At 38.5% G+C, this 16,779-nt stretch overlaps 1 protein-coding gene across 1 annotated transcript; it reads right to left on the bottom strand.

Moving 5' to 3' along the window:
- Positions 1-421: 421 nt before the first annotated feature.
- LOC122472263 (vacuolar protein sorting-associated protein 29-like) lies at positions 422-4,034 on the bottom strand. The gene is made up of 2 exons (XM_043561673.1): positions 3,791-4,034; positions 422-1,025 (listed from the first exon to the last, which is right to left on the bottom strand). The coding sequence occupies exons 1-2, from the start codon at positions 3,808-3,810 to the stop codon at positions 539-541; spliced, it is 507 nt and encodes a 168-aa protein (XP_043417608.1). The 5' UTR covers positions 3,811-4,034; the 3' UTR covers positions 422-538.
- Between the last annotated feature and the right edge of the window lie 12,745 nt (positions 4,035-16,779).

The following is a 16,779-nucleotide window of genomic DNA, read 5'->3' as shown; positions in this document are numbered from 1 at the left end:
CTCAGAGCCTGGAACCTGCTTTGGATTCTGTGTTGCCCTCTCCTTCTCTGTCTCTCTCTCTTAAAGAAAAAAAAAAGAAAGAACCAAAGGTTTTGATTTATCTGGTAAAGGTAATTGACATAAAAGAATCCCTTGTTCCCTAAGAATAATTGTTACCTGGTACAGTCACAAACAGAATCCATCAAAAATAGAAATAAAAATGTCATCATGACCAGTAGAAAACATTTAATTTAAATTGTATGTGGAAAAATAAAGCAAATTTATTTATTGTGTGTATACCAAAAATTTGTCCTCTTAAATATTTGATAATTACAAATAGAAATAACATATGGACCAATAATTCCACTACTGGGTATTTGCCCAAAGAAAACAAAACACTAATTTGGAAAGATAGATGTCCTATTTTTTTTTTAATGGCTCATTAGTGTTTAATTATTTGAACAGGGGAATGAAAAAAAAAAAGCATGGCAAGACAGGCCTGGCTTTAAGATTTTTTGTATTCAATTCATGCTACTTTCACATCATCTCCAATTAGCTGCTACACATAAGTGACAGCGGTGGAAGCCTGGATATCCATCAACATGAATGAAGGAATCATGTTTGTTTCCAAGGCATTATGTGCTCCAGTGGCAGGACCTGGGTTAACATAAAATTTATTTTCATGCTCGAATGCTTCAAATTTGTGTGTGTGTCCTGAGATAAGAATGTCCACATCAGACTCACTCTGCAACGGGGCTAAGCTGGCTGTGCCTCCCCAGGGAATAACTTGATGCCCAGGGAACCAGCCAATTCTAAACTGCCTATCAGTCAGCCCTTTCTGTTCTGGATAATTCAGATTCCCACGAACATCTCCTCTCACAATACGAACCTCACTGATCTGAGTTTTGAGATAGTCATAACTCTCTTTGTTCCAAAGGTTTCCCGGACAGAGAAGGGGCTGAATCTTTCCTGGCACCAGCAGTTTCTTGAATGTAGCTGGCAACCTGTTGCACCAGTGTGGGTTGTAAAGTCTCCTAATACTAACACTGTGGTCCTGTCACTGGGCTCAGCTCAGTCTTGGCAATCACCACCACCTTCTTCCTCTGTGCCCTAGTTTTTAGGATGGACTTTGAGGGTAATTTTGCTGACAAATGTGTAAGACAACACATTACTAATTCCTGTGTTTTACTGTTGACCTTTGCCATGTGACCTTAAGAGAGTATTTTGCAAAAAAAAAAAAAAAATCAAAAAATTTTACAAATTGTTTTCAAGGTTGCTATGGATCCTTTGATATTCCAGTCATTGTTTCTGGAAACACCTTTCCTTCCACCATTCTTACTGACCCCTTTTCAGTTAACTGGTATAATTTGATTAGATCCTTATCTATGAAGAGTTTTGATATGATTCAAGTCATTCTCCAATACAAATTTTATGCAATCTCTGAAGATATTTGCAAATTTACTACAGAATTCCTTTCCTTTTTTTTCTTTTTTAATTTTTATTGGTTGGTCTTTGCAATACTCGGCTACCTGTGGGACGCTTTCTAACAAAGGACTTGATGAGATGAGGTAAGTTACTCACTAGTGATAAGCCACAGAGGGGTGTTTGAGTGTAGATTAAATATTTAAAAATATTCGGATAATTGGAATGTACTTTCAACATCTGGAACTTCAGAAACTTGTGGAATAAACACTACATATAATGGGCAATCTTAGAGCTTCAAGAAATCCTCCCAAACATAAAACATACTTTTTCAGGTGATGATAACCAAACACTGGTTATAAAATAGAAATTCTACCAGCAACTGCCAGGTAAGATATATTTGACCTGCTTGTACCAGTTTTCATCTGCAGCTATAGTTTTAATCAGTTTGTAAAGGATGATAGCTCCCATTAGTACCCCAGGTTCTTTGGAGATCTTTCTTTAGTTATAAATTGCAATTATTTGGGAAGCCAAAATAGTCTATTTCACAGTGCAGAGGAGCTGGTGATGATTAATTACGGAAGGATTTTCAAAAACTTGTGTACAACATGGACAGTCTCTTTCCATTCACAAAGTTGCCATTAGCTTATGAAATATGTTATATTGTAACATTAATTAGTTGACCATGACATAATGATTTCAAAAAGATAACTATAGTTGATCAACCTTAGAAAAACTTCCTGGCAACCAAGGGAAATTGTCTTATTGTAATATAAAAAGAACACCTCTCAGAAACAAATAATTTAAATCTTAGCTATCTTTTAAAAGCCGCTAGTGAGTTCTGTAAGCTTAAGAACTAAAGGTTCTGGTGTGCATGGGTGGTTCAGTTGGCTAAGCGTCAGACTTTGACTCAGGTCATGATCTCACAGTTCAAGCCCCACGATGGGCTCTGTGCTGACAGCTCAGAGTCTGGAGCCTCCGTCAGATTCTGTGTCTCCCTCTCTCTCTCGCTCTCTGCCCCTCCCCCATTGCACTCTCTCTCTTTCTCTCTCAAAAATAAACCTTAAAAAAAATTTTTTTTTTAAATAATGGTTATATCTTCCTAAAACTACCACAGTACTAATGTAATTTTTGAAAAATGACAATTAATATGAGGTTCTTCTTCCAAATGATTTCTCAGTACATTTTCTTAAAAAATGAAAGTTCCTTTTAAGATTTTTAGGTTATAATTATATCAAAAGTGGTGAGAAATCAGAGCTTGTGTGTGACTCACACCCTGAATGAAATGAAATCAAGCATCATAAATTAATTAGAACGGCTATTACCAGGTCAATCCATGATTGCATGCAGAGAGAGAGAGACACATTTCTCTGCCCTTTGCCTACTAAAATGCTGAACTCACTTACCTGGCAGGTATTACTTGAAATTTATGATTCTTATCTTGCTTTGTTAAGAAACATATTTTATTTATATCTGTACTCCATTTATAACAACAATCAACAGGAAATGGAATTAGATGTTGATTTTGATGGTGGAGACCAAAATATGAGGGCAAAACTAATGGCCACTGGATTTCCTTCGTATATGTCATTTAATTTTTTTTTAAGTTTATTTAAGAGAGTACAAGTGGGGGAGGGGCAAAGAGAGAGGTAGAGAGAGAGAATCCCAAGGAGGACTTTCATTATCAGCACAGACCCTATGCAGGGCAGAACTCACAAACCGGGAGATCACCACCTGAGCTGAAGTCGGATGCTTAACCGACTGAGCTGCCCAGATGCCCCTGTTATTTAATTTCTTAAATGGAAGTGAGAGCTCTGGTTAGTTCCTTGCCTCATACTTAGCTTTTGTTTTTAGCTAGCCAGATCCTGTTTAAAATGCTATATAGTACAGACATAAAATTGTTTATGTAGAAAAAATAAAATAAAAGCTACCCTGTATCAACTTTAGTCATGGCCACAAGAAACTTCTGATCTTCAAGCTTTTCTCAGTCTACATGAGGTCATCCCAGGTAATATTCTCCATCATGTAAGAACTTCAGGGATTCTTGAACTGACCCAGAAATTGTTAGGTTGCTACATTCCATTTTTGTCTTCTGGTTGCCTCAGTGAGTTTAGCTTCATTCACTTTTATTTTTTTTTTAATTAATGTTTATTTTTGAGAGGGAGAGAGAGAGAGAGAGAGCTGGCAGGGAAGGGGCAGAGAGAGAGAGGGAGACACAGAATCTGAAGCAGGCTCCAGGCTCTAAGCTGTGAATACAGAGCCTGATGTGGGGCTTGAACTCATGAACCACAAGATCATGACCTGAGCCAAAGTCGGATGCCTAACTTATTGAGCCACCCAGGCACCCCAACATTGTGCTTTTTAACAAGGTTGCTTTTATCACCCTCACTAGACTTTGTGCAGGGCCATGTTGTTCGAGTTTGTAAAGGTACAGCATAGGGAATGTGGCCAACAGTATAACAACAGTATTGTGTGGTGACAGATGTGGCTACTCTTCTGGTGAACCTAGTCTAACGCATAGAGTGGTCCAACCACTATACTGTATGCTTGAAACTAACATTGTGTATCAACTATACTTTAATTTTTTCTATTAATTTTTTTAAGTTTATTTATTTATTTTTGAGAAAGAAAGAGAGAGCACAAGCGGAGGAGGAACAGAAAGAGAGGGAGAGAGAAAATCCCAAGCTGGCTCTCCACCATCAGCACAGAGTCCGATGTGTGGCTCGAACTCACCCAGTGTGAGAACATGACCTGAGCTGAGATCAAGAGTCGGACACTTAACCAACCTAGCCACCCAGGCACCCCAACTATACTTTAATTAAAAAAAAAAGACCAAAAAAACACTGATGAATGCCTGAACACCTGTCAATCTTCGTAACATTCTCTGGGTGGGAACTTGAAGTTAAGAACCCATCAGAGGTCTCCAGTGGGTCACCATCAGTAGGCAAATTTCACCTGCACCTGCAAAGCTCGTGATCAGGTACCTTTTCCCGCTCACGGTCAGCCTCATATAAATCTGCAAATTTTTCTCTCCTTGCTTTTGATTCTCCAGTCTTTCAGTCACATGTTTGGGTGGGAGTTTGAGGAAGAGAAGTAGGATAGGTCTTCATTTAGAATGTGGCTGCTTTGGAAGGGCTAACATTTTAAAGGCAAAATTTCTGTAAGTTTTGAGTCCTTTCTAGATCATTTAACTCTATCCCCTGCAGGTTTTGCTAGTTACCTTGCCTCCAGCCTCTCAAAGGGACTGCAGCTATCAAGCGCTAACTCTTGCATATAACTTAATCTTCGCCTTGAAGCATCAGAAGAGTTCTATCTATATCATTGCTTCAGAGGAAGTACATGCCTCTCCATGTTCTAGGTCTACTTCCTTGTTACTCTCTGTGTCATGCTTTCATAATCATCCCTCCTGTCTTCAGTAACTTCAGTTTCTGTCTTTCCATAGGCTTCTTCCCTTCTGCTTTTCTCATTAACAATCAAACACAAAGTCAGGAGTGCTGGAGTGGCTCAGTCCGTTTGGTGTTGGACTTTTGATTTCAGCTCAGGTTATGATCCCAGGGTCTTGGGGTCAAGCCCTATGTAGGGCTCTGCACTGAGCATGGAACCTGCTTAAGATTCTCTCTCTCTCTCTCTCTCTCTCTCTCTCTCTCTCTTTCTACAGGGCACGTGGGTGGCTCAGTTGGCTAAGTGTCCGACTTCGGCTCCGGTCATGGTCTCATGGTTCATGGGTTTGGGTCCCACATCAGGCTCTGTGGTGACAGCTCAGAGCCTGGAGGCTGCTTCACATTCTGTGTCTCCCTCTCTCTCTCTCTGTCCCTCCCCAGCTCACACTCTGTTTCTCTCTCTCAAAGAAAAAAAAAAAGATTCTCTCCCTCTGCCCCTCTCCCCCACTTGAGCTCTCTCTCTAAAAAAAAAAAAAAAAAAGTCAAACTCTTATACACTTATTGTTACCCTTTTATTTCTATACTTATTTATTTAAAAATTAATAAGGGCTTATTTAATTGCCACCTTGGTGACAGACACATCTATTAGCACCTTCCTAGCTCTGTCTTTCCTTTCTTGGTTCAGTGTCTGAGGTACCTGATCTAAAAGTATTTCATCTGAATTCCTTTATAACACTGTACAATTTAGCTTCATTTCACCACATTGATGATGCTCTCCCCTGTTAGTTCCTACGTATCCTCTAAATAAATTGACTCTTTTTTATTCCTCAGCATTTATTCTTATCTTCATAGAATTTGTCACTACCAAATACCCTTCTGCTTTTTTGTTGGAATACTGTGATTTATTTATTTTTTTTAATTTTGCTCTTTCTCTATTTTGATTCTCTTTATATGAATATCTCCTCTCTGTTATTTCATCCCCTTGAACCTAAATGTGAACATTCCTCAAGACTCCACCTTGGACTCTTGCTTGTCTTGTTATACTGTTATCACTGTTTAATTGAATCCAATTCAAAGTGTTAATATGTATCTTCAGATATGATCTCTGACCTTAGCTCCAGGTGCAGGCTTCCAGTTGTCTGTCTCAGTCACTCCATTTCTATTTGTGCCATTAATTGTATCATCTGAAAACTCCTGCATCTTAGCAGGTCCTGGGCACAGTGAGGTCATACGAACAGATAATAACTTAAGTTTTAATGGCTCTGACGCCCATGTGCATAACCCGGGACAGTAGTGTCCCTCTAGGGTCTCCCATTTGTGTCTGGGTTTGCCTGCATATCCTGCATGTGCATATCTGTCCTGTCTTACTCTTTTTTTTTCTTTTTGCCTGGTTCCCTGACAGATGTTCAGTGTCTACCGAGAACTGAAAGGAAGCTGCCGCTGTTAGAGATGCCCTTAGTGAGAACCACTTCCTAGCCAGATGATGCCCTGAGAACCCATCTCTTCCTTACTCGATTCTCTTACTTGATTTGAGTTCTCTCCATAGCTTTTATTGCTACCAGACATGGTTTTCTTTAGGTGCTTTGTTTTTGTTTTTGTTTTAAGCAGGCTCCATGCTGTCAGTGCAGAGCCCAATTCGGGGCTCAGTCCCACAACAGTGAGATCATGACCTGAGCCAAAATCAAGAGTCAGACACTCAACTGACTGAGCCACCCAGGAACCCCTCTTTAGTTTTTTTTTTTTTTATTGTGTAACTTTTTTTAGAAAAGACTGTCTTGTTCACTATTCTATACTCAGTGCCAGCAATAGTACCTGACCCTGGAGAGGCTGAGTAAACACTTGTTAAATGAAAAATGAATGAATTAATGAAGAGTTAGGATGCCAACCTAGAATGCCAAGGTGGTGCCATTTTCCCTACTGTTTTAATTGGTTTGGATACACTTTGAATTGGATTCAGACTGAGAATAATGTCTGTTTCAAAACTCTGTATCACATTTACTACCTGGGCATCAAAACAGTGCTTCTGTGGCCCATGCTCTCCACATGGCAGCCAAGGGCCAATCTTGCAAGTAGACTTTCCCAAATACGGCAGTCTCAGGTCTACTATGTGAGCATAAGAAATGAAAGCCAATAAATAAAACCTCAATAAAATTTTTAAGTCTAATTAACATACACTGTTATATTAACTTCAGGTATACAGTATAATGAGTCAACAGGTCTATATGTTTATTAATCCAATGCTCATCAAAATAGGCATACTCTTAATCCCCTTTATGTATTTCACCCATTCCTCCCACCTACCTCCCTTATGGTAACCACCAGTCTGTTCTCTTTGCTTAACAATGTGGTTTTATGTTGGTTTCTTTGTTTGTTTGTTTGTTTTGTTTCTTAAATTCCACATATGAGTGAAACCATATGGTATTTGCCTTTCTCTGACTGGCTTTTTTGCTTAGCATTATACCCTTTAGATCCATCCATGTTATTGCAAATGGCAAGATTTCATTCTTTTTTTTTTAAATTTTTTAATGTTTATTTAATTTTGAGAGAGAGAGAGAGACAGAGCACAAGTGGGGGAGGAGCAGAGAGAGAGGGAGACCCAGAATCCAAAGCAGCCTCTAGGCTCTGTTCAAGCCCTCAGCATGGAGCCCGATGTGGGGCTCGAACTCACAAACTGCTAGATCATGACCTAAGCTGAAGTTGGATGCCCAACTGACACCGAGAGCCACCCAGGCACCCCTTCATTCTTTTTATGGCTGGGTAATATTCCCTTACATGTGAATAATATCCATTTCTCCATTTCTCAATCTATTCATGGTCATTTATGTTGCTTCCATATCTTGGCTTATTGTAAATAATGCTGTGATAAACAGAGGTGCATATAGCTTTTTGATTTTGCTTTTTTGTTTTCTTTGGGTACATCTCGGTAGTGGAGTTACTGAGTCCTATGGTATTTATATATTTAATTTTTTGAGGAACCTCTGTACAGTTTTCCACAGTGGCTGCCCCAGTTTGCATTCCCACCAACAGTGCATGAGGGTTCCTTCTCCTCCACATCCTCACCAATACTTGTTTCTTGTGCTTCTGATTTTAATCATTCTGATGGGTGTGAGGTGATACTCATGGTGTTTTCAATTTGCATTTCCTTGAGAATCGGTTATATTGAGCATCTTTTCATGTATCTGTTTGCCATCTGTATGTTTTCCTTGGAAAAATGTCTATTCGCATGCTCTGCCCATTTTAATTGGATTATTTGGGGAGTTTTTTGGTGTTAAGTTCTTTGTGTGTTTTGGATATTAATCCCTTATTAGCTATATCATTGCAAGTACCTTCTCCCATTCAGTAGGTTGAAACTTCAATAAAAATATTCAATTGCAAATGTTATACTGAATGTATGTCCAAATCAAAAGGGCTCATGTGCTTATTCACTCCTGGATGCATGATGTCTAGTCTTTTAGCAGGTTTTTATCCTTCAGTAGTGTAGTGGGTTTCCTAAGAATTCTTTGTGCCCCCCCAGTATAGTCCTGGTAGTCACTGGCCACATTAGGCACATGTCGTATTGTGGATTAATGCTGATATTTCCAATGGTCTCTTTTCCCTTCGCAAGTCGCCTGCTGCCATCTCAAGGCAAAGTCCTCAACCTGCTCATCCTCTCTCCTGTGACAATGGAGGTAAGGTCGTAAGTTGTAATCAGAACACAGAAGGATTGGGAATAAGGGAAGGGAAGTCTGATGCAAATAAATTAGGATGGCTCCTGAATGTGACTGTAGGCAGATGCCACCAGCTGCGATTCGATGTCAGAAGGCTTCCCAGGATGCTCTTCAGCGCAGGTGCTAGCCTGACTCTGCTTGACAAAACCAAGTTTACCCCTCATGGGCATTTTATTCACCTCTATTCGGAAACCACGCCTGGCATGCTGGGAACAGCTTCTTTGGTGGCAGTTTTGTTGGGAGTTGAATGGCTTACATCTTTGTTTTTCATCTTTTGTCATTGAATGAGTTGTAGTCAGAATATCCACTCGCCTTAGTTAAAATCTTGCTCATACCCACAGGGAAGTGGTCTGGTCTTATGCTGTCAGCGTAGTCATTTGATATCAGAACATCTACTGTGGTCTGAATCATTCATCCTTAAATACAGTCACATTTGATGTTGCACCAGGGCAGAACAACATATTCTTGGGTAGAAGATGAGGTTAGCAGGACTTTCCTGTGGCCTTTTGTGTCTCTGCTCATGATCCCCTTGGTCAAGAATCTATACATATGACCCCCCCAAAACAAACAGTACTATACAGATACAGGGAGAAAAGGAGCCATACAAGAAATATGTCAAGGTTATAGGGTCCAAATAGTTGCAAATCTGCTCACCTTCCAGACAAACTCTTTTATTATTACTTTAATTTTTTTTCCCAAACAAAGGATAATTCAAGTCTACACTTCTTGCAAAGAGTGGTGCTTAGAGTTCTGGGATTGCATGACGTCTTGTTTTTTAAACTGTGACACAGCCCTCCCCACTGGAAAGAAAAAAAAAAATTAGATGTTTCTCTACTCTGCATGAGTAAGTAAAGGATTATCTTTAATTTTTTATTAAAATTAATAAGATTCATTTTAATTAAAATTTTAATTAAAACTAAAATTAAAAATTTTAATTGTCTTTAATTACCATTTTCACATAACTATGTTTAGGCTTTGTATTCTTGATTTGCAAATCGTGAATGAGAAATATGGCTCAAGGTACACTAGGGGACACTACAAATGTATTGTTTCAAGTTTCAATTTGTCTACAAAAATGATGCCACGTAGGCAAGTTTTGTCATGTTACAATAAAACTTTTTATAATATAGGGGCACCTCGGTGGCTCAGTCGGTTAAGCGTCCGACTTCGGCTCAGGTCATGATCTCACGGTACATGAATTCGAGCCCCACGTCGGACTCTGTGCTGACAGCTCAGAGCCTGGAGCCTGCTTCCGATTCTGTGTCTCCCTTGCTCTCTGCCCCTCCCTGGCTCATGCTCTGTCTCTCTCTGTCTCAAAAATAAAAATTAAAACATTAAAAAATTTTTTTTTAATCTTAAAAAAATGTATATAATACACACACACACACACACACACATGTGTGTACATATACACTTCCTGGAGGCTTCCAGTTATTTGTAGCAAAGTCCTATTACAAAATCTGGATTTTTAGCTTAGCTTTACAGACTTGATACTCTAGAAGTTACTGCTGAGGAGAAGCAAGCTTTTGCAAAGCAATACCAGTTATATTGTCCAGAGTAATACCAATCAAGAGGTAAGAAAGTACCGTCAGAAAACATAATTTTGAGCAGGCTTTGTAAGTAAAGAGGACACACCTTGCTGACTTTTTACGTTGCATTGATTTAATGTCAGGATGTAAAACAAGGAATATTTTAGATCTAAAATTCGGATATTCAAGTCTTACTTCCCTAGTCGATCCTACCGAAGCTTTGCCAATACATTGAGTAAACGTTTGCAAAAACTCTTTGAAGAACCTCTAGCAAATTCAGAGAGATGAAATGTAACACTTGTAAAGAGATGACTTCGTCGGGAGCAGAGGCAAGGGCAGAATGAACTCAATTTGGAACATGTGCGGACGGGGTTGACTCGCTGGCTCATCTGTAAGTCTTTCATAAAAAAACTTGTCAGTATTTCACTGCCAGGTTGAAAGCTTAATGCATTCGTTTTTTTAATAATGGCTTTTTAATTAGGACCCTAAAGAAAATGTGGCAGTCGGAGTTCATGGAAGCATTTAATTAATTTTTGTGGGGAGTGTCTGACACCAAGTGAAAATGGATGAACATTATTATTGCCATATCACTGTTTTAAAGAATGGCTCCCAATTATGTTATCAGGTTGAGAATAAATATAAAAAAGGCTCCTAGCTGCTTATATTATTTTAACTCTTGCTTATGAGCCACAACTGTGAGATATATGACAAAGAACTTGCCTAAAGAAACTTACTAAACAAAACGTTAAAGGAAAATGGTTTTAGAAAGCCAGACTATGGATCCTTCTCAAAAGGAGCTGTTAGCCATTGGCTTGAGGTTTAATTGTAAAGGCCAGTAATGTAGGCCAGGCAGGGCAGCTGGAATTCTGTGATTTGGGTTCACGGAGAGTAAGCTTACTGTCAAAGTTTCCTGGAAATTGAAATACCATATGGTTTCCCAAGTTTTAAAATATGTATATATTGGCCTCAAAATCGACTCTCAGGAAGGAATTTTTTCAGTTTGGCTATAGCAGAAGTATTTTAAATAGGACTTTCAGGGGAATAGCATCATGCCCTAACCACAGCTCCGAAGTATGCCAGGCTTAATTTCCTCTTGAGATCATGGAAAATAATGAGTGGAAATACTTATAAAATGGAAACTGGTATTGAATAATTTGTTTATTTTTCAAAGGGAGGAACAATAATTTACCAAGTTACTGATCACAAAGTAACTTGATTTAGTCACAATGACATATTAGAAAATGTAATTATTTGCTTTCTTTCCTTCCTCACTTACTATTTCCTGATTAGAAAAGTATTTTGTTCTCATTTGTGGTTGAGTTAAGAAAATACATAAAGGAACAAAGAAGAAAATTAAAGTCATTCACAATCTTTTATCCAAAGAAATAAACATCTTGATATATTTTCTTAAAGTATTTTGTTTAATGAATTTACTCAAGGGACTGATGTTTTACATTTTAGCAACTACTCATTCCATTGTATGGTGAAGCTCTGGGCTCTAGCAAAAAAGAATTGCCTCTATTTTAAATTTAATTTGTGATCCATCTTGCCCCCAGGTCACTGTTTCTTATTCCTTAAAGATTTTAAGTTTCAGCTTACTGTCCTTTTCCCTAGTGTCAGTCCTGACACTATTCTTGTTGATTAAATATTCATATGTTTTATCCGTTCAAACCTCCTTGCTTCCACTGATCTTGTCTTGCACTCTCTCTCCGCCCCTTGTCCTGTGTTACCCTCCAGATCTTGTCAGTTTCAAGGACCATACCTCTGACCACCACTGTCTCTCTTTTCCGCTCACACCCTCTATTTCCCCCATCCACATAATCCTTTAAGCCTGTCAGCATCTTCAGACCAATGAGCTTCCTAATATTTCGTTGTCCCTTTTGTCTTTACATGCTCTCCTTTCCCCTCAATTGTATGTCCTTAAGTTTCATTGTCCTTCATTTTCATCACCTATTGACATGCGTCCTTAACTCTTTTGTCCTTCTGTTGTTCAATTATACTCAGTGAAACCACAGTTCTAGTTAAATCAAACTCTCTGACAGCCCATAGGGTTGCAGCATGAGAAAAATACATAACTGGACTGACAGATCTAACCTTCAATTCATGGTGGCTCATTCATGTTGGCCTTTAATGTGATCAAGATAATCTTAACTGTTTCCCTCAGCCTGACTAAACTTTTGACAGGTTAGAAAAGTAACGTAACTATCTGTAACATTTTGATCACTACCTTCTCCTTGAAACAGTTTCTTTACTCGTCTTAGAGGATACCATACTCTCTGTTTCTCTTCTTACCTCTCAGGCCATTATTTTCTTTCTGCTTTATCTATTTTTTCTTATCTCCCTGTCTCCCTGGTCTCTTAATGTTGGAGTGTCCCAGCATACAGTCTTTTTTTTTTTTTTCCTTTAGTTTTCTTTACAACTTACTTCTTGGGGAGTTTCATAAAGCCTTAAGACTTTTAATATCCATCTAGAAGTTAATTGATCCAACGTGTATTTCTACAATCTACCTCCCTTCCCAATTCTAGAAATATGTCCAATTGACTTCACAAATATCTCCTGCTAATTGTCTCATGGGCATCTCAAACTTGACACTAAAAAGTCTCTCCTCCTCTAGCACCACCCACAAAACTCTATCCCTCCATCATGGGCAACTTCCTCTTCCATTTGCATTGGCTAAAACTTTTGGAGGCATCCTTTTCACTTAAATTATCAAAACCCATGTTCTATCTGTCATCAAAATCTGTCACTCTGCCTTAAAATATGTTCCAAATCTGACCATGTCTCCCAACTTCTATAACTAATGCATTGCCCCAAGGTACTACTGTTGTTTTTCTCATTTTCCCCTTTGCCTTCCTTTGGTCTATTTCTAATAGAGCCCCCAGAGTAATATTGTTTAAAAAGTAAAATTAGATGGTATAATATCATGACCATCAAGTCCAACAAGGGCTTCCCACATAATGAGACTAATATCCTTACAAATCACAGAGAGGCTCCACACGATTGTTCTTTGACCGATCATCTCAGTTCACTCTTCACCACCTCTACCAGCCTCCTTGCTATTCCTCAGTCATTTCAATCAGATTCCCAAACCAACGTTTTGATACTTGTCTTTCCCTCTATCTGAAACATTCATTTCCCGGACATTCACTTGAATTTCGCCTTCACTTCCATCACATCTTTACTCACATGGCCCCATCTGAGTGAAACCAGACCTACCCACTCCATGACAAACTGCACATGTGTTCAACTTTATATTCCTCCAGTTGCTTTATTTTCTTCAGAGCACTCATTACCTTCTAACATACATGTTTATTTTTTTTAATCTTATTTATTGTGTTCTTACCTACTAAAGAATAGGATTTTTGAGGATGGGGATTTGTTTTGTTCCATTTTAAGTTGTAATGCCAGTAGCTATAACAGGTACTGTTTCAATAGATAATCATTCCATGTTTGTTGATGGAATGATTGAAAGAGACTACCAAGGTTGCAGTAGAACGTAATCTGATCTGGTTCTTTTTTTTAACGTTTATTTACTTTTGAGAGACAGAGAGAGAGTGCAAGGGCAGAGACAGGGGGAGACAGAGAATCTGAAGCAGGCTCCAGGCTCTGAGCTGTCAGCACAGAGCCGGACATGCAGCTTGAACCCACGAACTGTGAGGTCATGGCCTGAGCCAAAGTCACATGCTTAGCCAAGTGAGTCACCCAGGTGCCCCAATCTGACCTGGTTCTTAATCAAAGTTTAATTCTCTTAAAGGAGTTTCTGATACAGTATAATGAGAAAGGAAATAAATGGGAAAATCAAAAACCTCTGTGGAAAAAGAGTTCAAACTGAGCCATTCTTGGAATTCAAACTGGGGAGTTTGCTAGGGAAGATATTTGACCCAGCACTAGGCAAAAATCATAGCACTAAAAATCTATCATGTGGGAATCAAGTTATGCAGAATGATTTAATGTAATATATCCCCTTGTATCCATTCCCAGGAATATGTAGCCAAGGAAATATATTTTCATGTGGGTGGGAAAGAATTGCAGTCTCAAATGAAAAAAAAAAGTGAGTATTTTAATATTTTTTTTCTATTTCATTGCTTCTAATAGATGGCATATATCTGAGTCACTTACAGGGTGCTTTGCACAGAACACTTGATCATGGTGTAGAGCTCAGCATGCAGTCAGGATCTTAGGAGCTGCATGGATATTTTAGGGATGCAATAGGGGGAAAGTTGGACTCTGTATATAGTTTAAATTAATACAAAAAGTCCATGGGGAACCTGGGTGGCTCAGTCAGTTGAGCGTCCAACACTTGATTTCAGCTCAGGTCATGATCTCACAGTCATAGGATTGAGCTCAGCATTGGGCTCCACACTGAGCATGGAGCCTGTCTGAGATTCTCTTTCTCTCTCTCTCTCTCTCCCTCTCTCTGTCTCTCTGCCCCTCCCGCTCTCAAAATAAATAAATAAATAAATAAATAAATAAATAAATAATAGAAATAAAAGTCTACCTGATTGGTGAATTACTTAGGAAATCAGAACCTTGGAACAAAATACATATACATACATTAGAAAATACATATATCTTGGACGTCCAAAAGGAGATTTCAGGAAGTGTTTATCCCATAAAAGGTTGATGTTCAGACCAGAAATTCCAAGAGAATAGTTTAGCTTGAAGAAAAAGTTTCTATATTTTAATGACACATGGAAAATGTATTTTGATGACTAACATGTCATGAGACATCTAAAGAACCTGCAGAATCTGCAGGAACTCTCTGGTCACTTACAACTGAAGTAAGATATAGACAAATTGGAAGGAGGAACACGTAATCAAAGCCAAGAAGAATAGCATCATATAAAAGCAGTAATTGTCTGAAAGAAGAAAGCCAAGATTAAGCTAAGTTTTCAAAAAATTATATAAGGATAATTTAATGGGTTTTACAGACCTGCTCAGAACAAAGCAAACAATATATATTTGATCATGTGCTTACCAAAAAAAAAAAAAAAAAAAGAATATGCAGCAATAACACGGAGAAAGAAAAATTAATCAATTCTGATTTTACCTCTGTGTCATTAAAGACGGTGGTGTTTTAAAGATGCAAAATTTAACACAGCCATAGTTAAACTGATCTGAAGTCTAAGATAAGTGACACAAGGTATAATTTTTGTATCAGGAAAGAGTTATAACTGAAATGAATTGGGGAGAAATGTTTGCCTAAGTTCAAACTTTTTACTCTGGGTAGACTTAGAAGAAAAAACCCCTGTGAAGTGAATCGCACCATTGCAGATTCCCTTCCTCATGTCTACGTCCCAAGGCTTCCAATCTAACGTAAATAACAGAGAAATCTAAGATCTGTTGATATCTATAGTCATCCTGTCAACATGTCTAATATCATTTCTTTCTAGGAAACTGTATTTTCCATTACGGTATTTAACTCCCCAAATCATTCCAGCAGTTGTTACAAAACCATATTTATCTTCCTCATTGACTTCATTTTGTTTTCTCCTTTATTGAGATTTCCCTTCTCAATCCCTTCTCAGGTATGAACCTGAAGTCTCAGGGCCCAGGTAAAGCAGCAGTCCACAGTGACACTTGGTGGCGGCCACAAGTTATGGTGGTGAGGACAGTGGCTATGGATACCGGGACCCTTCCAGAATTGGCACTCATTGCTCCCACTGTATAAATTAGAGGACTCGAGTATTTTCCTGGGAAAGATTTAGGAAATGGGGGCTGGAGCAGGTGAAAGATACTTTCAGTCTCTCTTGGAATATGAGCCCTGGAACCTGGATTTATTAGAGTCGTTGGACAACTGAGATGTGGATTAGTATGCTCCCCAAACTAAAAAGCAATTAATAGTGCTAAAATCTGTGGTGGTGGAATATTTGCCATATCTTTCTTCCTCGTCCCAAGTTTTATAGTATTCAACTAAAAGATGAGATTAATGGCCATTTGTTCCCCAGACAGCTTTCTACCAGTTTTCTACCCAGACAGAAAAATAAAAGTCATGTTCTAGCTTTATTTAGATAAGGTGTGTTATTTCAACATGATTTCAGATTTTGTAATGTGGCGCTTGAAATTTGGGTGAATTTGGGTGAATGAGAGGCAGAGAATGTCCCAGTGAACCATGTGAGTGACTCAAGGTGCTTAGCTTTTTAGTCAAATTTTGTTTTGTGAAGTTTCAGATCACTCTACTAAAGTTGTAACCTTAGAGAGTTTTTTTTAGCCCACCTTTTAAGGGCACTTCATTGTTTTCTTTTTCTGAAGGAAATCATTCAAAATGAAAAATAGTAGCTCTTATTATCTAGGTTCATATCGTTACTATTTAAAAAGATAAACTGCTTTGGTATGTGGTTTAGCTCAATGTTTAGAAAATAATCTCGGATTGTGCTCACTGTCCTGAGGTGGTACACAAATCTAAAGTCAGGGTTGTTTTTGTTTGTTTGTTTGTTTTGTTGTTTTGTTTTGTTTTGTTTGTACCTGGTGAATGCTATTCGGCATTGTCACTCGGCTTAAAGTCCTTTTATGAAATTAAGTCTCTTACCCTGCTCATGTGTACTATTCTAAAGTACACATTTCTGATGCTAATAAAAACTATAAACCTGTTAGGGAGAATGTTGGCTAGTGAGCTGAAGAATTCGAGGGTGTAAACCCAAATTTAGTTAGCAGCTGCTCTTGAAGTGATTGTTGTCATGAATGTGTCTCATCATCTAAACTAAGGGTTAAGCTAAAAGAGAAATGTTAGGGGCGCCTGGGTGGCACAGTCGGTTAAGCGTC

The sequence above is a fragment of the Prionailurus bengalensis genome, chromosome A1 (genome assembly GCF_016509475.1).
Source record: "Prionailurus bengalensis isolate Pbe53 chromosome A1, Fcat_Pben_1.1_paternal_pri, whole genome shotgun sequence".
In the NCBI taxonomy this organism is placed as follows: domain Eukaryota; kingdom Metazoa; phylum Chordata; class Mammalia; order Carnivora; family Felidae; genus Prionailurus; species Prionailurus bengalensis.
Note: the sequence above shows the minus strand (reverse complement) of the source record. Positions and strands in the feature narration are given on the sequence as shown.

Bases quoted from the DNA above. Each gene is read 5' to 3' on its own strand.
- LOC122472263 (XM_043561673.1), bottom strand. From the start codon at position 3,810: ATGGCCCTGCACAAAGTCTA. The intron at 1,026-3,790 runs GTGAGGGTGATA...ACAGGACCACAG, and splicing joins ATGGCCCTGCACAAAGTCTA to TGTTAGTATTAGGAGACTTT.